Source organism: Stylophora pistillata, chromosome 1 (genome assembly GCF_964205215.1).
Source record: "Stylophora pistillata chromosome 1, jaStyPist1.2, whole genome shotgun sequence".
In the NCBI taxonomy this organism is placed as follows: Eukaryota; Metazoa; Cnidaria; class Anthozoa; order Scleractinia; family Pocilloporidae; genus Stylophora; species Stylophora pistillata.
Window position 1 is genome coordinate 19,758,498 of NC_142519.1, and position 27,097 is coordinate 19,785,594.

Genomic DNA, 27,097 nt, shown 5'->3' on the forward strand with positions numbered 1-27,097 from the left:
TTAAAGTTTGGAACTGCCACCTAGCACTTACACCTTAGCTGTTTTGTTGTGGATAATAATTATTAATACACTATCCAATTTTAAAGAAATCAAAGCCAGAATGAAAAAAGACAACAGGGAGAATAATTTAATTCAGTTGTAAAGTTGATCTCAATTTTATCCTCATGTAAAATATCTAGATCAAGACAGAATTATAAAGTTATTCTTTTATAGTGATAAAGAAAAGACTTTCCACAGACAAAGCTGTTTGAATTTCCCATGAGTTGCAATATTCATTCTTTATTCCTCAAATACAAACTTGATGTCAAAAGGTCAATCATTTATATTAAGAATAAAAAGTTAAAATTAAATGCTAGAATTTGTAGTTCCTCTTGATAAGCTAGGGGCTACACATTTCTTGTCTGGGGGATTAATTCTGAAGATAGTATAGATTATGTTTGATGAGTGAATAACCAGTGACACGTGCAAGCCAGGAAATAGAAGATCACTATCACTTACATTCCACATGAAAGTAATAAATTGAATGAAAAGAAAACTTAATAAAGGCATAAGTTCAATCTTGATGAAAACATCATTTCTCATCTTAGGGAAATGTCTGGCATGATCAAACTGTAACAGATTTAATTTAATTAATTAAGTCTACTCTCTTGCTGCTCAAGTACACAAACTGTATATAAGCTAATTTATGATTGAGAATCATGCAATTGTTTAATGTTATACTGAAAGTTCCACATATCTCGACTAAGTAAAATTTATGAAGTGTACAAGGTAATATTAATAAATAAATTCAAGTTGCTTGCAACTACAATTCCTTTACAACATGATGACTTTCTGATTTACAGAAAAAAGTCAATTTAATAAATGCAATAATGTAAAGCCACAGTGTAAAATTTGAAATTTAACAATCCCAACATAACTTTCTTTCAACACATCTAAAAAACTATTCCTTGTTTCAGAAATGTAACTTCACGGTAACAGGATAAGGTTCCTTTCCTTTGCTCTCTGTACACAATCATAGACCCGTATCTCCACTAACATTAAAAAAACACTGCAGCTACAGCTTAGAAGATAAATCCTTCTTCTAAAAGCAAGAATACCATGTCAAAGGATTTTTTAGCAGCAGGTGTTCGATTCATAATTATAAACAATGGCCTGCTTGAAACACAAGCAAGCCTCACAGCAAATATAACTTTCAATTGGTCAATTGTTAGGGGCAAATTTACAAGACATACACATTTCAGGTTTTCCAACTAAAAATCCAAATGAATAATTTGAACCTACAAGGCTCTCCTTTCTCACTTACAAATTATAACAATAATTAATTAGCTTTATAAATTCCCTATAATTGCCAATTAACCCTGAGTCATTTATGTTTGACACTATTCACAAGCCAGCTTGCCATCAAAACTGCTTAGGGCCACTGCAAATGCTTGTAGAGCACACATTGGGTAACTGTAGTCCATAGTAAACACATCTTCTGCCACACGACCAAACTGCATAATAATGTAATCAACTAGAACAACAAAATAAGATATAACATCAACTACATGTACACTGAGAAGCATGGGAAAAATAGTGTTGTTCAAACATTAATAGTGTCATTGCTGTTGGAGCAAGTTTATAATAAACAAATTTATCTATTTAACATTCTAGTGTTACATCCTAACATTAAAGCAAAAGAAAGCCCAAAATATGCAACAGTATTAGACTGTATAAAACAAACCAAAACACAGAAGGTGAGCAGAGCATCAAGATGGCCAAAATAAACCACCTTTAAGCTTGACTCAATCTGACTTGTAAGTAGCTGGCAAAAATTTGTATGAGATACAATGAATAAATGAAGTTCATATATTTTGAACTGCGGTATTAGATACGTATGATGCACGATCCTCACAGTAGATAGCGCTATTTATGCAATAGCGAAAATCAGACCTGAAAAAAATCAGGCCTGTATGGGACTGGAACCACTGACCTCTGCGATACTAGTGCAGCGCTCTACCAATTGAGCTAACAAGCCAACTGGGAGCAGGCCGTTAAGTTGATTTGTAATAAACCCGTGAAAGCTTGTTAGCTCAATTGGTAGAGCGCTGCACCAGTATCGCAGAGGTCAGTGGTTCGAGTCCCATACAGGCCTGATTTTTTTCAGGTCTGATTTTTGCTATTGCATAAATAGCGCTATCTACTGCGAGGATCGTGCATCATACATAAAAATTTGTATATTAATCCACACAAAAATGTTATAAATTTGTATATAAAAAGTGTTAAGAATGCAAAAGATAAGTAAAGGAAAGTCAAACATGAAAAAATGAGAATGTAAGAATTTAAAAACTTAAATAAAAAGGGGATTACCATTGGCATCCATTACAATTTGAAAGTTCTTAACAGAGGCTTGTGTCACTCTTCCATGAAAATTAAGGACATATGATTGTGTATCTGGAACCAAAGAAAACCACTATCACTATAATCATTTCTCCAGCTGCAGGTTTCAAAGATTTAATGCATCATCACCTAATTACATGTATACACTAACACAACACCTTGTTCCTGAATGGTTTGTGAAGAACACATACCAGAAATTAGGTTATAGAGTGCAGTACAAGATTTTAGTTCAGCACTTCCTCAAAATTATAGCTTTAAAATATGAATAACCAATCATGATACACTTATAAATTAAATACTTTATGATAGATACAAAATATTTCATGATAACTTATAAATAATTTCATGATAAATTATAAATATTCTGTGATTAAATCACAAAATATTTCAAAAACATAAATTTAGTTTGTCTGTAACAATCAATTACTTCGTGAAATGACTACATCATAAAAACACTCATTATTTTTCTGACCCACTGAAAAGTGTTTTGAGTAATTTGAATTGCACCCAGGATATGTAAAGATAAATGTTGGTAAGTAATTTTGTTTCCAATACAAAAAAAAATTAAAATTGCATATGGTTACTCATGTTTTTTGAAACGTTTTCAAATTGAACTTCCCATTACAGTTCACCAATCTCAAAAAGTTTTGAAACATCACTGATGTTCACAGATCAAAAAATACCAAACCATTAAACTTACTCATCATACACAATGTTATGAATTGAATCATGTTTACCATCATTCCAAACAGGAGTTTTGTTATGTAGCTCCAACAGATTCTCCATTTTCTTGTTCTTGTATCTTTCCAATAAACCATCACTGTCCTGGAACCAAAATAAATAACATTAAAAGTAACTTGAAACAAGTTTAACTTATAAACAATTTGATACACTGTACAACTGCTACAGAATTATTATTCCTAACCCTGTTACCCGCTGTATCCATTCTGCTAATAGTGAATATTGTGAGCCAGACACATGTCAAGATAAACATAAAAAAATTGACTGTCAAAAACAATCATTATTAATAACTAACAAATTAGGTATTTGAAGGTGTAGTCTGATCGTCCGGGTGAGTGTAGTCCTGAGAAGGACTGTTGTCGGTGGCAGTGACTGACGTTTCGACAACCTGTGCGGAAGTCATCATCAGAGTCAAGTAAATGATTGTTGTCAGTAGAATGTTCTTATTCCAGTTCGTGTGAAATGATCGGTTGGTTTTGCCGTGATGTTATTGGCTGTAAGACTCAAGTGACGTAAGTCGGTCGTGATTGGTCTGTTTCGGTCTGTCGGTAAAGTTGGGTTGTTCTTTTTCGGTCGTTTGTGATGTTTATGTTGTGAATGAGTCGTTTGTATGGGGCGGGTAGTTGTTGACATCTGTTTAGGGGAGTCTGTTCTAAGTTAGTAAACCAGCTTTCCTGAGTCAGTCGTTGAAAATAGTCAGTGCTGTAGGTTAGGCATTGCGCAGAGTCCCAGTCAATGTTGTGGTTGGTAAGTCGATGGTGTTCAGCAATGTGATTGCTGACATCACCTTTCCTCGTCGCCCGTCTGTGTTCAGTCAGTCTTGTTGTGAGGTTTCTGCCAGTCTCACCGATGTAGGAGGCTTGACAGTCGGAACAATTGATCTTATAAATCGTTCCCTGTCTGTTCCTCCGTTCGTCTTTGTCTTTAACATTGGTTAGTAACTGACGTAGTGTGGTGATGGGTTTGTGGGCGACGCGGATATTGAAGGGTAGTAAGATACGCGAGATGTTTTCAGACAGGCCTTTTATGTACAGTATGGTTGCTGTAGTCGTAGGGGTTGCGGTGTCGTTTGTTTCGGCAGTGGTAGTGGGTCGGTGAGTGTTTCGTCGGACGACTTCATCCATTCACACTACGTCAGTTACTAACCAACGTTAAAGACAAAGACGAACGGAGGAACAGACAGGGAACAATTTATAAGATCAATTGTTCCGACTGTCAAGCCTCCTACATCGGTGAGACTGGCAGAAACCTCACAACAAGACTGACTGAACACAGACGGGCGACGAGGAAAGGTGATGTCAGCAATCACATTTCTGAACACCATCGACTTACCAACCACAACATTGACTGGGACTCTGCGCAATGCCTAACCTACAGCACTGACTATTTTCAACGACTGACTCTGGAAAGCTGGTTTACTAACTTAGAACAGACTCCCCTAAACAGATGTCAACAACTACCCGCCCCATACAAATGACTCATTCACGACATAAACATCACAAACGACCGAAAAAGAACAACCCAACTTTACCGACAGACCGAAACAGACCAATCACGACCGACTTATGTCACTTGAGTCTTACAGCCAATAACATCACGGCAAAACCAACCGATCATTTCACACAAACTGGAATAAGAACATTCTACTGACAACAATCATTCACTTGACTCTGATGATGACTTCCGCACAGGTTGTCGAAACGTCAGTCACTGCCACCGACAACAGTCCTTCTCAGGACTACACTCACCCGGACGATCAGACTACACCTTCACATGTTACCCCCGGGTTCAAACCATTTACTGCAAATTAGGTATTAATTTTACAACACTTCAAAAGAAAGTAATTTTAAGCAGATTTTAAGAACAAATTATAAATCATACCGAAATGGGTCTCACTGGTATTCTCTGGTGATCAATCCCCATTTTCGGAAGAATTACTGTCATTTTGCGAGGACCTTTAAATCCAAGAACATTTGTATCCTACAGTATAAACAAAAGATTTTTAGAGAAACTACACGTGTTCTGTTCATTATCAGGTTGACTCTCTCACAGAACAAATACAGCAGTCAGCAATGTGATGGAACACTACAGTATGTAATCTTATCAGAGCATTACCTAAAGTGCTTTCCATACTAAAAGTAGTTTCCAAGGGTTTTGCATAAACAGTTGATAATTAAATGAGAGCATGGGGTTCTTGTAAGGGATACAAGCAAAGTGCCAGGAGATAAAAGAACTTCTTTACGAATGCTGTCTGGATGGGTCGAGTTGATGTAGCCCTTGTTCCATTTCTATGGGTTCCCAAACTGATGCCTTGTGCACACATTTACTACCACTACTACCATTTTACAAAATAATCTGTTCATACCAGCAAAAAGAATAGTGTGTAAACTTACATTATGCCTGATATTTATAACGATTAACCTAAGAGATCAATGCCAAATCCCTGGCTCAATAGCCAAAATGGAGAGTTTTATGGCTAGAAAAAGCTCTCTTGAATGCACTTTTCAATAGCCAAGAAAATAGGTAGTTCATGAAGTGTGAAAACAGCCAAAATATTCAACTACATGTTTTGTACTTACAGTTGACATACAAAAGACATTGCACACTCAGCTTTTGCTGCTGGTATGGATAAAGGTACATTGTACTTGGATCTATTCTACCAAGAAGTTTTTACTACTTGTTGTCGCCATGCTCTGCGGTACTTACATAAACAATAGCTGCCACTTCTTCCCTAATATTTGAACCATCAGACATGACTCCTCCTTTTTTGGGATTCACGCCACTGTTGAACACTGTAAATCTTGTCCCTACTAAATTGGATCTGTAACAACAAACAAAACAAAACAAAGATTGAGAATCTTGAATTTTCCCATTCTGACTAGTAATGGAAGTAAATAAATCATAACATCAAACACATAAAACACATATTTGTGGAGCTTCTACAGAGCCTAAATATCCTATTAAAAGTTGTGATAGCATTAATTTAAAAAAATTTGCATGTCTCAATCATTTCAAACAAAGAAAAATTTGGAACATATGATGAAGGCATCATTAATTGCAGTATGGCAGAAGATGCAAAGTGTCCATATTCTGAGACAAGTGATTACATAATTCACACTTTCTTTTATAACAGCTTTATTGTAATCGTAATCGTAATTCACATTATATTACATTACATTACATTACAATTGGGTTATAGAGGGAGGAACTTTATCCTCATATTAACTATACCCCATATTTTAATTATAATAAATTACATATATCTAAATAGATACAAATACTTTAACAATACATGCATGCGTAAGAATTTTTAAAATATGTTATATAAATCATTTAAAATAGACTTTTTTCAATGCTTTTTTAAAGCTATTTACAGATCCATGATCTAAGACATGATGGTAGCTTATTCCAACAATCAATATATCTATTCCAGAAAGAATATCTAAATACATCTGTGCGAAAAAAAGGCTTGTGAAGTTTATAAGAGTGGGAGTTTCTAGATTTCCTATTACTGAAAGACATAGTATCATTAATGTTTCCAGCAGAATATCCCTTTATAAACTTGAAAAGCTGGACTAAGCCCAGGAATTCTCTGCGATGAGCAAGTGTTGGAAGATTGAGGGATTTTAAACGATCTTCATAGGAAGTGTCTTTGCCAGCGATCCATCTTGTAATATTTCTTTGAACCTGTTCAAGTTTATTGATCAAGTATATTTGGTGGGGGTTCCACACTTGACAAGCATACTCAAGTATTGGTCTAATCATAACTTTGTAGCCCTTGACTTTCCACAATATTAATTGTATTTAGAGCCAATTATTCTTTTCAGAGGTCATAAAATGGTGTAATGTAAGAATGAGAGTGAGCAGCCTCCACTAACAATGTATAGTACTTCAATAAAGGTACTATACTTTTAAGTAATGTAACCTAATTAGTGATATCATAAGTAATATTGCTTAACAAGCATATTGTTAGTAATGCAAGGCAATCATTCAATAGTTAACAATTATTCGCTGAAGGCGAGGTGAATATCGTCGAATAATCCCCAAGATGAAGTCGAGGGGATTATTCGACAATATTCACCAAACCCAAGGCGAATAATTGTTTTAGTATAATTTCAGAGCTGAACAACAGAGAAATTTCTAAAATCATAACATTTTAGTAACATTTTTTATTTTAACATTTTATGTAAACCGCGTGTAGCAGTTTACATAGCGTCATATAAGGAACCGCTCGACCAATCAGACTGCTGGAAACTCTTTGCTCAGCTCTGAAATAATACTAACATCGGATATTAGCATATATAGTTTAATTAATAGTAATTTGTAAGTAGAGTAATGTAATTGATAGCATTACAAGTATTGTATTGTAGATTTGTATTAGTATTAATTGTATCATCCACTTTGTATCATTCACTTTAAAAGATTGTTTGATTGAAAGCCAGCCTGATAAAAATAAAACATACCTTAATTTTCCAATAAAACTCTCTCCACCTCTTGACAAGTCAGTTGCATCTGTACTTATTAGATAGTTGGAGGTTGTGCTCTTCTTCCTCTTGCGACCAGCCAGGAGGAATATCTGATTTAAATTCAAATAACACATTATTTATTTAAAACAAGTCAACTTTAGTTGGTAAATGCAATTTTAATTTAAATAAAAAGTTCACTCTGTTTCACAGCATCAACTTTCTACAAAAAAAAAGCAAGCAAGCATATATTTATGGCTTGCTTTCAGCTGTACAACAATTAATTCTTCACTCAATTTTGTCACCAAACCATATACAATACTTAAGCAGTACCTTCTTCCCATCATCTTTCTCCATGTGCAGGAAATAAGTTGGATACATCCCTCTATCCATTCCTTTCTTGTCTCTTGTTATTCTACATTTAATTGGAGGTTCATCTGGCTGGGCAGGTCTATTGAATAATAATAATAATAATAATAATAATAATAATAAATTGACTAAAAAGAAACTACAAATGAAATGTTGGCTTGCTACTGGAAGCACTGATTTTTGAAAGGCATTACTGTGCACAAGTAGAACTGACTTTCTAGATGACTGCAGAGCTGTGGTATTACCTCAGGTTCTTTATTTGAACTCCAGATTAATGAATAACAATTACTCTGACTATCTTTTTCCTAAGAATTTAGAATTTAACCAAGGTTATGCTAAGAAATTCAAGCCTGCTATGAAAATTCAAACTTACCGAAACACAAACTTATCAAGATCATCTATCATTTCTAAATTTGTGCTAGGAGTTGTTGTGGTTGTGTTTGGTGGTGATTCTCCATTGCTGGAAGGTACCTATGAGGTCAGGCAAAATGTTCAAAATCAGGTACCTTGCAGACCACCGATTTCTTTAAATGACTATATGTACATTTTTTATATCAACTTTAACTTACTTTCAAAAAGTAGTCATCAAACAAAACTTAATAATAATGACAAAATTGTTCACCGTTGATTGTATCTGTGAACTTAACACTTCTGACTCTTGCAGGTACATGTACTATACGAATATGTCCCTCTTGAAGGAGTATTTGTAAACAGAGTCCTCCACAATTACTGAAGCAATACGCTGTATGACTACACTGACGTAAGTCTAATGTCTCACCAAACACTATCCCACTAATCACCTTTTAGTAAAGATGAATCTGAAATTTGTCATTACAAAAAACTGAGTCCATATTGGATAAAAAGGGATTACCAAAAAGGAAACAGAGATATCTTGCATAATCTCCTTGATGCACCGCTGGCGTACTTATTGTAGAAATCTTCTCAGGACAGGAATTATCATAATATGGATAACACAAAAATGTACAACAGAACATGTGTTGTTTAAAATCATAAAACTGCAAACTTTAAAGTTAACTACAGCTGTACCTTTTTTTGTTTCGTCACAGAGTCATATGAGGGTGGAAGAGCACTAGACTGGAAGCTTGGAGATGGGGTTCTTGGCCTTGCAGGTGCTATCACCTGAGAGGAATACTCTGGTTCATCCAAATCATCCTTGATCCCAGCATAATCTGCACTAGATGATATGCCCATTGCAGCTAATTTCCGTTCTGTATCCGTTGTTTGCTGAAAACAACATTAGAAATGGTCAAAATTAAATTTTTCTTGATGCTTAGTGAGATGTAATTATGGAACTATTCATGTAGTCGTCTAACAATGCTGAGCTTTGTTGTCTCATTTACAAGTATACTACATGACTTTGTACAACAGGAGATCAAGTTTTGAATTGACTTTCTGTAAGGTACTACAGTGTGGGTCCCCTGTTAGAGGCTTAAAAATTGAGTATCAAATGACAACCATTAGATGGCAAAATTGCTGGTTTTAGGTATACTTTAAGTGCTGCTAGGATCAAATTTCACTCTGTCAAAATTAAGGGGAATCATACAGAAATTTATAGAAGATTAAAAAATAATGGTGTTTTCCAGCATCTCTCAAAAAGTTCAGAAACCCACTGTACAGCCTGGACTCCCTATGTTCAAATATTGAATGACTTTATTTTTTTCTTCACTTCACTGATTCTCAAATTTTAGGAACTAAAATATCCCAGCAAGTCAGCCCACTTTACCTCTCATAAAATTTTCTTAATGATAGGCAAAAATGGACCAAAGAGAAACTTCATGAGCTTTGCAATTTATGGGGAGCTAGTGATCTATCAAAGAGGTATATGAGATAAATTATATAAAAAATACTGAAAGCTGTGTTGCAACTCACTTTCGCCCGTGAAAGTGGTTCTTCTTCTTCCTCTGATCCAACATTAACAAGTAAACCACCCACAACAGGTTCTGGAGGAGCAGTGTAAGTATTCGCTGCACCATCTATACCTAATAAAAAAAAAACCCATGCACAGAATACAAATAATTAATTAAAAATAATGATAAGAATTGGGCACTCATAAGGACTTCAAACACATTATAGTAATTAGAAATTATCTTTCACTTTTAACACAGAGTGACATAAAACTGCTACATAAATTATGACCAAATTAATCTTTTAACCTATTGATGTCCCGTGCGCCCGTAAACGCCCATGTGGTACCACACCCTTTCTACGCCTTGTGACGTCATCACTTTTAACCCTGGAGCACGATATTGAGCACGTACTTGAACAGGTTGAAAATATCTTACAAACGACACCAGAATGAGCGCAACTAAGTGAAGGACACTGGAGAAATAGCCAAAAAACCATGTAACTTTGACCTGAAAATCTGCACAAAAATCTTTTTCCATTACCCACCTACCTTTCTGAGCATGTGGTTTGAAAATAATGAGTAGTTTCCTGAAAAATCTCTACACCAAAATGAAGCCTACTAAATTTCCAGCCAGTGACGAGAAAATTCAGGCAATGAAAGGGAAAAAAAAGGCCAAGAGAAAGACAGAACAGTAAAAGTCGTAAGCGAGGTATCACTTTTCAACCCAAAACCTATCTCGAAATTTTGCTTTCTGTGCCTGCCTAAGATTTTCAGGCCGCCATTTTGCATTTGGATCGAAAGGCCGTCAAGTGTACAAGCTGTGAATGGGTTTGTGGTAAGTTTGAGCTTTTAAAACCACAACAGTGACCCGAGATCTGCTCGACTAGCTTCAAAACGCAGTTTTTCACAAAAGCTGCAGCTATTAATGGGTTAAAGTGCATATGACACAAAATTTCTTTCTCTTGTTTCTTGTAGTTGGATATCTAGAGAAAATGTTTCAAAGCTTTAAAAGTGCTGGAAAAATGTAAAAAGCATTTTTTTTTTGCTTTCAAAGTATGCGCAATTTGCCTTCAAATTTGTCCCGGAGACTGGGACCTAGTTTATCACCGTCGAAGTTATTCATGACGTCACACTGTGTACCTTTGCCGCAAAGGTCTGTTGTCACTAAGAGGATTCTGCAGTACTTTGTAGTAGATAGATAGTGCATTGAAAGGCAAAGATGTCCAGTGATTCTAACAATTCCTTTGAGTCCAACTCTTCTGAAAGTTCCATTGAGGTACAAAATGTGACATCACGTTACGATATCAAGTGTGATTTTGGCTGCGCGATGACCAGGACAAATTTGAAGGCAAATTGTGTGTATTTTGAAAGCACAAAAAAATGCTTTTTAGATTTTTCCAGCATTTTTAAGGCTTCAAATGTTTTCTGTAGATATCCAACTACAAGAAACAAGAGAAAAAAATTTCATGTCATAATTAGGCACTTTGAGTTAAAAAAAAATTATTATAATAGGAAATACCCCTAAGATTACAATTATAATGATCATGTTCACCCAAGGGCATCCTTATGGCGTATTGTATTTACAACTGTGTAGTCTTGTATGCAGTAAACAGAGTCCCAAATGCACTAGTGTGCAACCAAGATATATATCACTGATCAGTGTATCACAACCACAATGTTAACAATCTCACCATGTAATTGTGTTCCACCAAGAACAAGAGGCATTCTTTCAGAATGGCGGGACATTGGACGCGCAACTTCATTGGCTTGCACCATTCCTTGAACCAAATAACATGTCAATGAAACTATAACTGCATAAGAAACAGTGACACATGCAAGTTGGTTGTTCGCATTTTCTTTGTGAACAAAGGTTTAATTTACCAAAAACTCCAAACACATCAAAACTTAAGAGAGATCATTGCCATGCTTAACAGTAAAATAAACATTTCTGGTAACAATTTAACTGTTTGAGATGTGTAAAATCATTAAATAAAATGAAAAATGTTACTATCTGACTGAAAAGTTTCACCTCCACTGTAAATTTGTTTCAACATTACCCTTAAGTGTAGTGATTCTGTCTCATTATAAAAATAAATGGAAACAAAGATAGCTGCTGCCTGAAAAAACATTAAACACTCTAAAAGGTTATAAATCACAGCCAAAGGCTTTCCAAGTGTTCTTCCAACATCCCAAGTGGCTTTATCATATTATCGAGCCTGGAAAAAACTATTCTATTGCTTTTCTGACAGACATAACATGCAGGCTCTAAAACCTGATAATTAGCATCCATCAGGAAACTGAATTGGCCAATCAGATCATGCATACTATTACTTCATTATGTTATAAGCACCAATAGAAACATAGACAAATTACTCTGCTCTGTTTCACCTTACATTACTATTTTTTTTTTCCACAAAGAGTGAGAATTTTAAAATAATGCAATGCCTCTCAATCTAACTGACATCCTCACAGTTTGTTGCTAATTGTCACAGAAAATGTTTAGAATTGAATATTTGATCTTTTCAAAGCTAACTATATACCGAGTTTAGTTAAAAAAGAAAACAAAAGGTCTTGTGATAGCAATTAATTCCCTTCCTGTGCCACTTGATGAATTCATCATTTAGTGTATCAACTTTCAGTGCACACACACATTGCAATTAATCCCATGTTAGGTATCATACAACTTAGACACATTTATGACAGTGCATTTTCAAATTTCACTCCCACACATACAATCATGCAGTTAGTAAGAATATACACCAGCAGGTGTTTTGCACAAGTGTCAGTAGAGATATATTCACATACAATGTACACTAATGAACAAGATAGCTGCAATGCTCTTTATAAAAAGGGAATAAAATGGCCAGGTTTAGATAGCAGTCTGTTTGGTCTAAAAACCCTGCACAAGTCACGTCCCCTAGAAAGGAACATTTTTGTCTGCAGTGAATGCATTTCAGTGTAGGTAAAAAGTGTATTCAAACATAAAAAGTGCACAAAACAAAATGAATAAAAAATAAATAACCAACAGAGTAAATAAATCAAAGTCTAAATGGGCTCAGACAAGGAAGCAAATATCACAGAAAAATGATAATTAGTTCCTACATTCTTCATTAACTGTGTTTACAAGTTGCATTCCATCTGATTGGTTCTACAAGTAATACTTAGGCTTCACAATTATTGTTATTCATGAACATAACAAGAAATGTTTAAGTAATAAAAATGGCAAAATTATACAGTGTACATGTATCTTGCAGTAAGGCAGTTCAGGCCACTAAAGAAAAATTAAACTAAAATACAAACCAACAAATGTTACATGTATCTTACAGGTTTAAAAATGTGAACAATTTCAAAACAAAACTCATTCTTGAAATTCTGTTAATTTTTCCTTATTTATTACTTTTCCGAAATTTCCATAATAACAATTTCAATAATTATGATTTCAATAATTATAATTATAATTGTAATAATGCTGAGCACTGTGCTGATCAAGAAACATTTCCCTCTGGGGAGCATTTACAATGTAGTATTACATGTGTCAACTTTGACAGTGTGCTATATACATGTACAGGTAGATAAAAAGAGTTTCAGGTCTAAGAATGATCATGCTGGTCTAATAGGAAATTCTCCTAGTAAGGACAATATGGATAAAAATTAATGTTTGCATTAAACAAAATTAATGGTAGCTCATAAAAGTGAGTACAATGTACTGGTCCCTAATTTGGCCTGAAACTCTCTTCACTCTTTGTCATACCTGTACATTCTGCCTCGTCATCGTACGCACTACGAAGTCACGTGAGAAAGCACCAGCCGCTCAAGTGGTCAGTGCACTTCCCGCCTTTGCTCGAGTCGGTCAGCTCAAAACAACTAGAAGAAATATCTCGAAAGGTGCTGTGTAAGAACAGTTAAATTGAGAAATTTTCTCAATTTAGCCGTGAAGTACTTTAGGTGTCTACATACCAAACTAGAAGTACAAAATCGTCAATAGAGCTGAAAATGACAGAATCTCAACTTGCTGAAAATGGCGCTGCGCCAAGCAACGGCGAGTCGGCCATCGTCGCAGCCATCAGTTCCATGAGCAAGCTGCTGGTTTCTTCCATCACTTCACTGAAGTGACTGAATCCCCATGACTGAATCCCTCGGTCAGATGAAGGACACCACTGACCACCTTCCAATAGAGGAAGGTTATTTAGAGGAAAACGCTGAAATTGAAGAACAGCTAAAAATAGCCACCTACATGGACCAATGATCCACACAGCAGTCAGATAAAAACCAGCAATCTGGGTCTGCAGAGTCAAATAGTGGGGCTAAAAAGCCTACAAGTTCTCAAACAACTGAGCAGAGCATTAACACTGATAAATCAGAGCTCTGAATCTCAGCATGATGTTCCTGATGGGGAAATTGACCCACTGTCAGGCATTGCGAACAATCTCAAACTTGATCAAAAGAAGGCTCCTGCTATAAACGAGCAGATCGCCAAAATTGTCCATGGCTTACTGAGAGAAAAGCTTACGGACAAAGTTTTGACAGCGACACAAAATCGCTATAATACGCCAGAAAACTATGAATGTCTCACCAGCACGAAGGTCAACCATCTCATTTGGGATAAACTTAAACCAGACACGAGGTGTGCTGATATCAAGTTGCAACGAGTGCAATCCAACCTTGTCAAAGGGCTCATTCCTGTGGTTTCTATGGCTGAGAAACTTGTGCAGGCACAGGATATAATTCCCAAAGAAGCCTTGGATGCCCCTGATTTAATAAGAGCGGCCACTGATGCCATTGCTCTGATAGGTGCCGCTAATTTCGAGTTAAACATGCAGTGCCGGGAGAACATCAAGCCTAGGCAAAACGAAGACTACAAACATTTGTGCTCCAGCTCGGTCCCATTCACAGATTTCTCGTTTGGCAATGATGCTGATTTGTCTAAACAACTGAAAGATCTCGCGGAAGCGACCAAGGTCAGCAAAAAGCTTAACCCCAAAGGGGAAGGCCACAAAAGCAATGGATACAGAGGTTACAAACACGCAAAGTCCAAAGGATTTGGCTATAAGTACTCCTTGCGTGGTCCAGGCACTCAGATCAATAAACATTTAAACTGGAAAAGGCCTGGCCCCCCTTACAACAAAAACGACAAGGGAAGGAGGCCAAACAAATAGGGCCAGAAAACCCCTTAAATGAGGTAAGTTATACCACAAGTTATTTTCGAGCCGGTAGACTGCAACAATTTGTCCCAGCATGGAGAGATATAACTGACGACCCAGAAGTCTTAGATTGGGTTGAGCACTGTCATTTAGAGTTCGTAGATAATATATCCGTGGCACAGGAACTGGGTTATAAGGTCATTAAATTCAATGACACCGAATCTGCTATTATAGATTCTGAAATTGTTAAACTCCTTAATAAAGGTGTATTTGTGGAGTCTCCTCACTCTCAGGGAGAAATTGTATCATCCATTTTCCTTAGACTCAAAAAGAATGGAGTGGACTACAGGATGATCCTAAATTTAAAGGAGTTAAACCAGTTCATTGTTTATTGGCACTTCAAAATGGACTCACTTAAGACAGTGACAGAACTAATGACCCAAGGATGTTTTATGGCATCTGTTGATATAACAGATCCATATTATACAGTGCCAATTGCCATAGAACATCAAAAATACTTGAAATTCATGTGGCGGGACAAATTGTATCAACATACCTGTCTACCAAATGGGCTGGCATCTGCCCCTAGAATCTTTACTAAACTGTTAAAACCAGTGTTTAATGTACTCAGGCAAATAGGTTATTTGTCTTCCTCGTACATAGATGATGGCCACCTTCAAGGAGCCTCATACAGGGAATGTTATGAAAATGTACTAGAAACTGTCATGTTGCTCAGGAAACTTGGGTTTTCTATTCACAAAGAAAAATCACTGCTTGTATCATCTCAGGTCTTGACATGCCTGGGATTTGTACTTAACTCAATCATGATGACTGTGCAGCCTACTGACAGCCAAAAGGAGAAACTGAAAAATGCCTGTCTCAGCCTAGTTAACAAAGAGAACTGCACAGTCCAACAAGTGGCAGAGGTCATGGGGCTGCTAGTGTCAGGTTTGCCAGGGGTAGAACTTGGCCCTTTACACTATCGCAGTCTTGAAAGAGATAAATCTAATGCCTTGAGAGAAAACAAAGGCAACTTTGGGTCTTCAATGCCCTCTCCCCCAGTTCTAGGGCAGAACTCAATTGGTGGATAACTAATGCGAACACCTCACACAAACTTATTTCTCATGGTGAACCAGAACTCCTCATTCAAACTGATGCCTCTACCAATGGCTGGGGAGGTGTGAGGGGAGACCAGAGAACAGGGAGGAGGTGGAACCAACAGGAAGCACCCCATCACATTAACTATCTAGAATTATTGGCTGTACTCTTAACATCAAAGGCTTTATGTGGAGAATGTGCTAATTTGCACATTTAGGTTCAATGTGATAATAACACCGCAGTTTGTTATAACAACAATATGGGTGGCTCAAAGTCCCCCGACTGCAACTCAGTCACAAAACACATATGGGATTATTGTGTTAAACATAACATCTGGTTAAGTGCCTCACATCTGCCAGGATGTGAAAACACTGAAGCAGATAGAGAATCTAGGCACTTTAATGACCATACTGAATGGAAGTTAGAGTAAAAAATATACCAGTCAATAACCAAGCGACCTGGTCAGCCAAGCATTGATTTGTTTGCATCTCGCTTAAATAAACAATGTACAGTTTATGCCTCCTGGAGGCCTGATCCAGATGCACTGTTTGTTGATGCATTCTCTGCCAACTGGAATACTTTCTTCTTTTATGCTTTCCCTCCATTTAGCCTGATTGGGAAATGCCTGGAAAAAATTCAAGCAAACAAAGCAGAGGGAATACTGGTGGTGCCCTTCTGGACATGCCAAAGCTGGCATCCCAAACTGATGCGACTACTTGTGGCTCCTCCACTGATCATCACATCCAGGGCAACACTCCTAACACTACCAGGGTGCCAGAAACTTCACCCACTGAGGAAAAAGTTGAATCTGTTAGTATGTCATTTATGCGGAGACTCTACAAAAACAGAGGCTTTTTTGAAAGAGCAACCAACATTCTCTTGCAATCCTGGAGCCAGTCATCACAGAAACAGTATGATGCCCACATCAGGAAATGGCTTTTCTTCTACACTAGAAGGCAAGCAGATCCTATTTGCCCTACTATAAGTTTGGCTGTGGAATTTTTGACAACCCTTTATGATGAAGGATTGAGCTAAAGCTGTATAAATGCTGTAAGATGTGCCCTGTCTGCTATTTTAAACAGCCTGACTCAGCTCACTATACCTTTGGTGGGTACCCTGATGTCAAGAGGTTCATGAAGGGCATCTTCCAAAGTAGGCCCCCTCTTCCTCGTTACAGCAAAACTTGGGATGTCAACTTGGTACTCCAGTACATTGGCACTATGGGCAACTCCCAAGAACTCTCTCTTAAGGATTTGACATTGAAACTCGTGATGTTAGTTGCTTTAACCACAGCCCAGAGAGGGCAGTCATTACACCTTTTAGACACTCTGAACATGGCACAAGAGGAGACTGCTTATACGTTTCTGCTTGATAGTAATTTAAAACAAAGCAAACCTGGCAGAGCAACCTCTGAATTAGTCGTTAAGTTATATGCGTACCCACATGACCGCAACCTTTGTGTAGTCAACGCTTGTTCAGTATAACTTGATAAGACTAAGTTACTGTGTGGCAGTGAATCTCATTTGCTCATAACTCATCAGAAACCACATAAGAGAGCCAGCAGAGACACAATAAGATGCTGGATCCAGCAAATGATGTTGAAGGCTGGCATAAGTATTCATGTTAACAAGCCTCATAGTACCTGCTCAGCTGCAGACTCCAGGGCTAAGGTCAACACTGCCTCCCTTGCTGAGATAATGCAAACTGCTGGGTGGAGTTCAGCGGCCACCTTCCCTCAGTTTTATGATAGGGAGATTGAACAAGGTTCCTCATTTACTAACAGAGTACTCAGCCTAAGTTAAATTGTTATTAAAGAGCTTTTTCTGATTACAGCGTGTGCTATCAGTTGCTTTGAAATCTCACATGACTTTGTAGTGCGTATGATGACGAGGCAGAATCAAAAATTAAACGAGACTTACCTTAGGTCAATGTTTGATTGGGATTCTGCCGAGTCATCAGTAGCACAAGAAGTCACATGAGAAAGCACCAGCCACTCAAGAGGTCAGTCTTTAAAGCCTTGAATGTGCTAATCAGGTAAGTAATAGCACAAGAAGTGTGGGTGGGTATAAATACCTCTACAGGGTATGGGCGTGACTTCTTGTGCTACTGATGACTCGGCAGAATCCCAATCAAACATCGACTTAAGGTAAGTCTCGTTTAATTTTTGATTATGCTACAATATTAAAGTCCCTATGACACCTATTTTTTTAAGCATTGAATTATAAATTAAAATAGAAGTATGAAGAGGGTGTCTGGTAAGATTTGTGGGTGATTCTGATGTGTCTTTGTTATTTTAAGAGGCGATAAAAGCCCAAAATTGTATTGAACTTAGACCCCCCCATCTCTCTGGCTGCGTTAAAGAGTACTGGAACCTGTGATGTAATGGTAGTAACACCAAGTTTATCAAAGAAGCAAATTGAGTGTGGAAGCTTACTGTTTACAATCTTTTTAGCCAAAAAATGCCATTTTGATGTGTAGTTTGGGGTTTTTCAAAATATAATAATACTCCTGACTCAATGAAGAATATTTCTCTCCACAAGATTCCTACTGTGACGTTGTGGCGCCAAGTCCCTCTTTGCTCAGCCGGACATTTTATCTGCGGATTATTGAGCTTGATAAAAAATTCAGAAAACGACAAAATACCACAAATGTTGCGAAAACATGTTTAAGAGTCATTATATTTTGATGTAGAATGGAAAAAAATAGGTGTCATAGGCACTTTAACTACCTGCAATACTACTTCAGTTGCACATAAATACATCTTATCAGACTCACAAATACATGTACATCTTGTCAGACTTACCAGGTTGAGCTCGCTTCATTTCATTTTTCTTTCGCATAATTTCTCTCTGAAAAGTAACATAGACAACAACATTTCATACCTGTTTGTGCAGGCTATCACAGGGTTTCAAGTCCAACTGAGACTAAATAAGCACACCCCTAGGATGAGAGCCATTTGAAGTATTTGAAAACATTTTCAATTAAAGAAAGATGTCTTGTGACTTGGCACTTAAGCATGGGACGAAAAAAAAGTTCTGAGTTCCAATGAGGAATGGAACCTCGGACCTTCACATTCTGTACCAGCCTGTTACTTTACCAGTGGGCCATAGAGGCTCTCTTTGGTGACCTAGGCCATTATTTGGTTCATGTGTGACATGCATAAAACAAGCTTGGCAACAACAGTGAGAGATTTTTTTGGTCATGTTATGATCATGGGACAAAGAAAAATTGACCTTCTGATTCTGCACTCTGATGCTATACTACTTTTGCCTGCATAATTCAATGAAACTGTCCTGTAAATCTACATGTACAAACTTAGTTTTCAATTTAATCAAAAAATTTTGTACAGTCTGGTGTAATTCCTATACCAGAAAATGCTCAAATATTTAGTACTGTACCTGCTGTTGTAACTTCCTTTCACGGACACTGTTTGGATTGACCTGATGTACATCATCTTCATAAACACTGTTTAGTATAGAAGCAAAGACTTAGAAAAAGACAAAGACAAAGATGAAGATAAATAAATAAACACTGACCCTTGAGAGAGACAATAAAGAACATTACTATACACCTTGTGTCTCAAAGCTTCCTTTGTCTCAGACTAAGGTAAAAGATCAGGGAGTAATTACCTGTACATCAACCTGATTTAATTTTTGTTTCTACTTTATTATTTTTTTTTTCAGCCAAGGGGAAAAATTGGACTTCTGTATAGCCTGTTCTACAAATGGGATCTCTGTAACTGAATGGTAACACAAGTAACTGGACTTTTAAATCAAATCAAACATTTTGACCAATATAAATGACAATGCAATTAAAAATAAGTCAAGTTGGAAGTTGTAGCAATTAATCCTCAGAAAGTAAGATTTGCCCTCCAATTAAATTGGACAAGACAACACCATAATTACTCATCTGTATCAAAGGCAGAAAAAATAGCAGTAACAATGAGTCCAAGTAAAGGCAGTTTCTGCTTTGAAGAAAATTATATATAAACACTGTAATTAATTGGTGAGAGCACTCTCAAGTCACAACATCATGATGCAAAGAATAGAAAACTAAATTGTTCCCGCAAAAAGTAAAGGTTTAGCATCTGTTCAAAGCCTTACTCAAATTGTCAGCAGTTCAAATAGTAATAGCAACTATTAGTAGAGCCACATGCAACCGAGAAAGAGGCCGCTGCTTTTGAGAAAAACATTTAAATGCGGCTAGTGAAGAAATGAGGGAGCTAGAGCTTCAAAAGCGGCTTACTGGTGCTGCAGGAGTTCATAATACAAATTCTAGCAGATATGTTCTTAGTTAAGCTTTTGTAGCAGGATTAAAATATCTCTAGAAAGGCTATTATTTATTTTTTTAAGGTGTCTTTGAGCAGTACTCTTCCAGCCAGTCTACCCTTGTTTTTATTTTGCTGGAGGTTCAAATCTTTTCCTTTTGTCATGCAATGCCTTTAGGCCATTATACAATGCTTTTCCTGGCGAAACTGTGGCATACCATGTTTCCAAAGAAAATCAGTAGCCTGTGTATTTCTTTGAATTGTGTTTTACTTATCACACATTACTATGGATTCGTGTCTGTGCAGCTTTTCATCTTCGGAAAAAAATCAGAATGCTGACAAACTTTTACAAAGGACTACTTTTTGTTATTCTCAGGGAACAAAAGCATTTTGTCCACACTGTTACTGTGACAACAAGAAACTGTCAACTCCAGAAATACATGTACCTATGTAATGTCCTTGCAATTCAAGACAACTAAACAGCAGCAGTAGGGAGTTTACTCACCCCTGACTTTTGTGTTGAGCTATACACAACTGTTCTGTGAGAATCAAATCAAAGTGTTTGTGGCTTTCTTAGTTTCACAGTAATTAGTAATTAAGCAAAGTGGTGCTACAGTTTGCATGGCGCTGCAAATCTGTAGTTCACCACCTTATTTAGCCTCAGATTGGCCAGGTGGTCTGCCTGCTAATTATTTGTATTTGAATGCGCTTCCCAAAATTTAGATTAGAGGAAATAAATCTTAACCAAGGTTAAATCAATTTTATTATAAGTTAATCATGTTTCTAAACATTTGGTGAAGCAGGACAATTCTAACATTACTATTGAGTGATTCATTTGTCTATTTATTTGAACACTAACTTGTTTATCTAATGCATTGTGGGGTTACCAGTAATGGATGGATGTAGTAAGAAAAACTTCAGAAGGAATACTGTCAAGGTCACCATTATAAACAAATCACAGTCTTCATTTACTTCTCGTTTCACAATGGAGTCCTTCAAATCCAGGCGGACAAGCACAAACACAACTTTTCACTCAGTCAGTACAAGTAGCACTGTTTACACAGGGATTGTTGGAACGCTCATTGATATCATTAATGCTTTTGTATATCTTGCTCTTCTGACCCCTTGTCAAGCATCAAGTGTAAAGCACCTGGCATACTTTTTCAAGCTCATTGGCCACTTTTTTGATATCTACTATTGATATGGTTATCAATTACAGAGTGCATAAAGATGATGAATTGAGAAAACAAAAGAAGGAGTCTGATCACACGTTGCACATTTGTTTTTACAGGGAAGCATTTATGTAAGTTGGTATGCACCTGCTTGATCTATGCACTAAGCAAAACTTCATCGTAATTTAATGCTGCCCTGGCCTGTCATGGCATTTCCTTTACATTCCTGTACTTTGGGTAGGTTACCCAAAGATGTGGCTGGCCTTGATTTTCCACCTTTGCTTCCCTTTAATCTTCCAGTGGCAGGATTGATGGCCTAACAAGGCTGTGCTCTAAGAAAAATTGAATTAAGCCCAGTGCTCTGAAACTGTGAAATTCAGGGAGCCCAGCATATGCTTTGTATAAAAAAGAAAAAAAAAAAATTCCTGAATCGCCCAAAAGCAAAAGTAAGGTGCCAGGGGTCACCAGACGCTACTATACCATAGCCTTGCCCATATTTAGCATAACAACTGAGAATAAGTAATTTACTACCAAATTGTTTCTACGACCAAGAATTAGAAAACAGAATAATATGGTAAACCGTAACTATAAGTAAATAAATGTACATGTTTCAACTTTTCCTCTTTGAAATTGTCAGTGTGGCCATGCTGTGCTTATCATGCATTTGGAGGAACAAATTTGATCTGCCCCAAAAAATATAATTACTCCTAATAATTTTTTAGTTAATGAGAGTATTCTGTTTTAAACAAAATAGTACCTGGTGCTTTGCTGTTTTTATACAGTGAAATGAACTACCTGTACTGTGATGAAATTTCATAACTTGTAGAGTAAAGGTATGAGCTGGTCTACATCTTTGGGGCCAATTGATTAACCACAGAATGGTAGCCCGCCAGAAAGCTCGTCTTCTCAACTGCAGAGGCCTTTTCCATGGCTTTTGTCAGGCCTGGTTAAGTTAGGAAGGTAGACAATTTTTCATACTCCTACAGCAATATAGAGCTATTGATATTCATGAATTGAAGCTAATATTGCTACATTAAAGCAATATTTGAAAGGGAAGGTAAGACTATTTTAGCAGAACAAATTTGTTTGTGAACAAATCTTACATGGTGGATTATGAATCTTAAAGAATAAATGAATAGATGACATAGAAAATCAAAACAAATTTAACTCACAGAAGGTTCAATTGGTACATGTTCTCGAGGTCTAGAAAACGTGAGGTAAGAACAAACGGAACAATCGTGATCTAACAAAGCTCGCTCTTTGGTGACTTCTTGGAGACCTGGCCAGCTGAAAAGTGTTTTCCATATTCTAGGAATGGCAGCCGGGGCAATCCTTTTTCATGCCTAATCTACGTCAATACTCCTTTCAGGTGAAGGTTGGAGCGATTAGGCATACAAATGCGATCCATTAGCTTTCATAACTATTTGATTTGGCCTGTGTAGCAATATTTCAGCACTCGTTTTGAAGAATAATTACCCAATCCTGCATAACACAACACTAGGGTGCCATTTCCGCCCTCAAAACAACGACTAGACACTCGTAGAACTATTCAAGTACAAAAATCTCTGTCCATTTCTTGGTTAAGAGCCTGCGCAAAAGTTTTGGGGATAATATGATGTCACAGACTTACGCGCGGCCATTTCGCAGTTTGAGTAATGGCGGACATTGAATCAAGGAAAACAAGTCTAAAAAAACAGACTTCCACTTCGAATTTTCATTCCAAATTTCACGAGAGTGGTAAGTAGCCAGCCAGTAAGGATTCTAAAAAGTAAAAAATATGGCAAATGCTAAATTTGGTCTCAGTAGCACTTTAACTCAGGAATTAGCTGTGCAAAATGCAAGGCAGTTGACCTGAGTTGACGTTATGCCATAATTACCCTCCTCCCAGAGCTTCAGTCCCAGGAGTTTTTGGCTTTAAGACATGAATTTAATGTAAAGAAGGAACAGTTCATCTGACTTATTTTAAAGCATGGCAAAAAGGTGAAATATAAAACTGATTCTTTTACTTGCAGTTGCAGAATGATATTGATAGTCAGTATGTTTATCAAATAAAGTACATATTATTTCTCATGCAGACTTTAAAATAATACATGTTCTGATTTCTCTCTTTAATCAGTTTTATAAAAGCAGTTTGAAGTTCCTTTCCTTTTGTTCAGAATGACTTATTTTAATTCTGACTACTTCACAGAAAAAGATTACAATCAAATTGTTTTTTAAAAAAAATTAAAAGGAAACTTGATTTTCTTCTTCCTTCTTGTCATAATAATTTGTTTTGAGGTTGTTTCACTTTTATTCACATGTAAAACCTGAAGAAAAAACATTTTGAAACAAGTACCATATTCATGAACTATTTAATTCACAAAAAGATTTGTCTGAATCAAACAATAAAAAACAACAAATATTATTTGAACAAAGTGAAACAGAAACTTCTCTCTTAACAGGAAGCACTTATTAATGCTTGCAAGTCTAAATGGAAATAAATTAAGGTCTTAAGGCATCATTGGGTCAAATAAATATTTCAAATTTTCTCTTCCACAGAATTGTGTAATTCTGCTAAAGATAAATTTTAAATTATAATAATTAATCATAAAAATTAATGAAATAAAAAAGTAACCACATTTTGAACATTTTGCTACTTCAATGTTGAGGCTTCAATGACATTTCTCTATTACCCTTAAAATACTTGTTTTTGATTGGTTTTAAATGTTTTTTTCCTTTTTTCCTGGAGGGAAAAAAGCATGCCAAGCCACATATACATCTTAACTTCTTCTTTGCAAACAATAAACAAAACTCTAGTTACCAAACTGTATGGTAAGTGCTCGAAAACAAATTCTACATTGTGATTTAGTAACTTGCTACTAATTTATCAGCACTTTCTTAGTCCTAAACCTCTTGAAAACTGCAAGGATTACAGAGCTAACAGCAAGTTTGAAAGCAGAAGGTAAATACAAAATAGTGAGGGGCCAGATTTTCATAGATACTGATTTATTTCCTCAGATTACATGAAAACTGGGAACTACATTTTGGTCAAAATTAGCTTGCTGTTTCCTTAATGTTCCTGTCAACCTTCAGGCAAATTCTTACTGTAGAGGTGATTCACACAATCCACACCTGTTACTGTTACATGTAAACTCCAGCATTCAACTCCACTAAAAAAAATGGGATATGGCTGATGTACACATTTTTCTGATGGTGACTCAAGAATTGTTTGACTCTTTCATAAGCATGAAGTAATAATAGGTAGTCCGCTACAGATGGCAGACTAATCGATGATTTTGGTCACATATCAACTCTTATTCACAGCTCTGGGAATATTCATCCTTAAAAATAACTTACATAATAAAAACTCAATATAAAAAGAGCCAGAAAAGCTGTCAAATATGTAAATGTGTAACTGTGCAGTGAGGGATTACAACATGCACATGTATGATGTACATTACATATGTATGTTATACTTAAACCACTAAGGCAACAAGAGTCAAGAAGTATAAATGGAGAATACTTTTTGGAGCTATGATCAGTTGGAAAGGTGAGGAAACAATTAAGATCTCTTTCAGTGAAGAATCCATGCTGCCTTACAAAACAGTTCTACTAGCATCCTCGCCTTGAGAGAGAGAATTTACACTGTCCAAATATACTTAATGAGCTGAGTAATGCGACAAACGTGGCACTTCAAAACTGTTTCTATTTTCAATGGCAGAGAATGACAGTCAAACACTTGAAGGCTAGAACAGAACAACATTCAGTAGTTGGACAACCACAAAAAACTGTTAAGAAAGTTCTGATTACATGCAAGGAAGGATTGCTTGGAAGCCATATTAGCATGGTGCCCTTCACTTGGAAAATTGTTATCTAGTTGAACAGCTAGCTCGGTAACACTGCACTCACTCTTCTCTCTTAAAAAACTCTATACTAAAACTAGGAATTGCATCAATGGCTTACAGTAGAGGAACTATAAAAACTTCCTCTTCAGGCATTTAAAAAGTGAAAAGCAGGAAGGGCTTAATAATGCTACTGTATACAGAAGAAATAGGCTGACTGAGATTCAAATATGTAACAACTACATTAACCGTAACAAATACATTATGTACTAATCTACATGGTGAATACTTCAGGACGTATTTTAAATACTAAGAGATTCAAAAATTGCATAATTTAACGAGGATTTGCTCTCTTATTCATTTAAAACGATATCATCTTTCACCTCTTATTCACCAATGGCCAAAACAAATTGCATCTAACCACGAAACTAAACTAATTTTCAGCCAGAGGAATCGTCTTAGAATACTAAAAGTTAGGGCTATAAACCAGTTTTTCAAATTTTTCAAGTCAACTTATGATGTTAGAAGCCAAAACAACACACGATCAGATTCAAGAATTGACGGATATTTAGCATACAAATGAATACTCGAAATCAAGCTGAACAAAACAATATGATAAACATTGGTCGAACAGCAACTGTATTGAGGTTTGGCAAGAGATAGTACTAACCCTTACCCAGAGTGCATGATAAGTTATCGAAAAATCGTACTAAATTAGATGCGCAAGGTTACTTGCAACTCCCTAAGCTAATGCTAAAGGCGGAAAAGAGTAATCGGAGCCCAAGACACAAATGCATTTCTCGGATGAAGAACTTCAGGTGGAAATTTTCTGATGCAGCAAAGAAAAAAATCGGACTGTTTTGAAACAGTGAGTGTATGAAAAATCCAAAAGCCGATAATCCAAATACAGGAACTTCGCTGTACAATCAGTGAAAACACCTGACACTTCTGGCCAACCCATCATAGCCTGTTTTGCTAGCTGATTATCATGGCTTGAGTCGGGGAAATGTTTTGCACTTTAGGGAGCATATGCTGTGCACTTAAAGTATAATTCGCCGTAAATAGTATTCGTCATTTTTAAAAGTTTTCACAAAATTGTGGCAAATTCGATCGAAGACAAATCAACACCCCAACACGTATTTCAAAAACACCAATCGGCAGACTTCACTTCTTTTCCGGCGATTGAATGAGTGAGCTAACTAACATACGAATTCATTTCAACTGAACGAAACATCACGGACAAAATTATTACTTCACCCTGGTATAGGTACAATACGAGAAGAATCAAGCAACATCTACCTTCCAGGAGGTCCACCCATGGTCCAAGCGCTGTGGATGACAAGTATTTGCAAAAACTTCTTAGTCATCGTCACCGACATAAAACGCCATAACGTTGCCAGGGAGTGCATAATTGTTCTGAACCGCAATATCACAGCGAAATCGTACGAAAAACGAACTGCATGTCAAACTCACCTGTTCTGGCCAAAGCTTGAAGACATAGTAAGAGATAAAAAGGTTTTGAAATTATATAAAAGTTGATGATATTTTAAATATTCCGCTCAGGAAAAAGGATAAAAACAGACGGAACTCTTATAACTGTGTTCAAACAAGAGGATCGCGGTTGTTCAAGCGTTTCGCTGCCGACCTTTGTGATTGGTCAAAAAGGATCACATGACTACAAAGCTCTCATGAGCAAATAAGGAAAGAGAGCAGTCTGAGAACGACTCACCTCTGCTTTTGGATGGCCTGGTGATGCAAACTGGCGCCTCACTTCCTTAT

The 27,097-nt window shown here is 36.6% G+C and overlaps 1 protein-coding gene and 2 pseudogenes across 1 annotated transcript; 2 read left to right on the forward strand and 1 right to left on the reverse strand.

Moving 5' to 3' along the window:
* Positions 1–259: 259 nt before the first annotated feature.
* LOC111337541 (tubby-related protein 3) lies at positions 260–26,950 on the reverse strand. Its single transcript, XM_022943877.2, has 15 exons — positions 26,792–26,950; positions 26,618–26,647; positions 19,457–19,523; positions 18,862–18,907; positions 11,511–11,597; positions 9,843–9,952; positions 9,000–9,197; positions 8,326–8,423; positions 7,917–8,034; positions 7,584–7,696; positions 5,827–5,941; positions 5,002–5,100; positions 3,117–3,204; positions 2,350–2,433; positions 260–1,513 (listed from the first exon to the last, which is right to left on the reverse strand). The coding sequence occupies exons 1-15, from the start codon at positions 26,815–26,817 to the stop codon at positions 1,380–1,382; spliced, it is 1,413 nt and encodes a 470-aa protein (XP_022799612.1). The 5' UTR covers positions 26,818–26,950; the 3' UTR covers positions 260–1,379.
* LOC148741583 (uncharacterized) lies at positions 13,813–14,975 on the forward strand (annotated as a pseudogene).
* On the forward strand, positions 16,680–17,860 carry LOC148741584 (uncharacterized; annotated as a pseudogene).
* Positions 26,951–27,097: the final 147 nt, after the last annotated feature.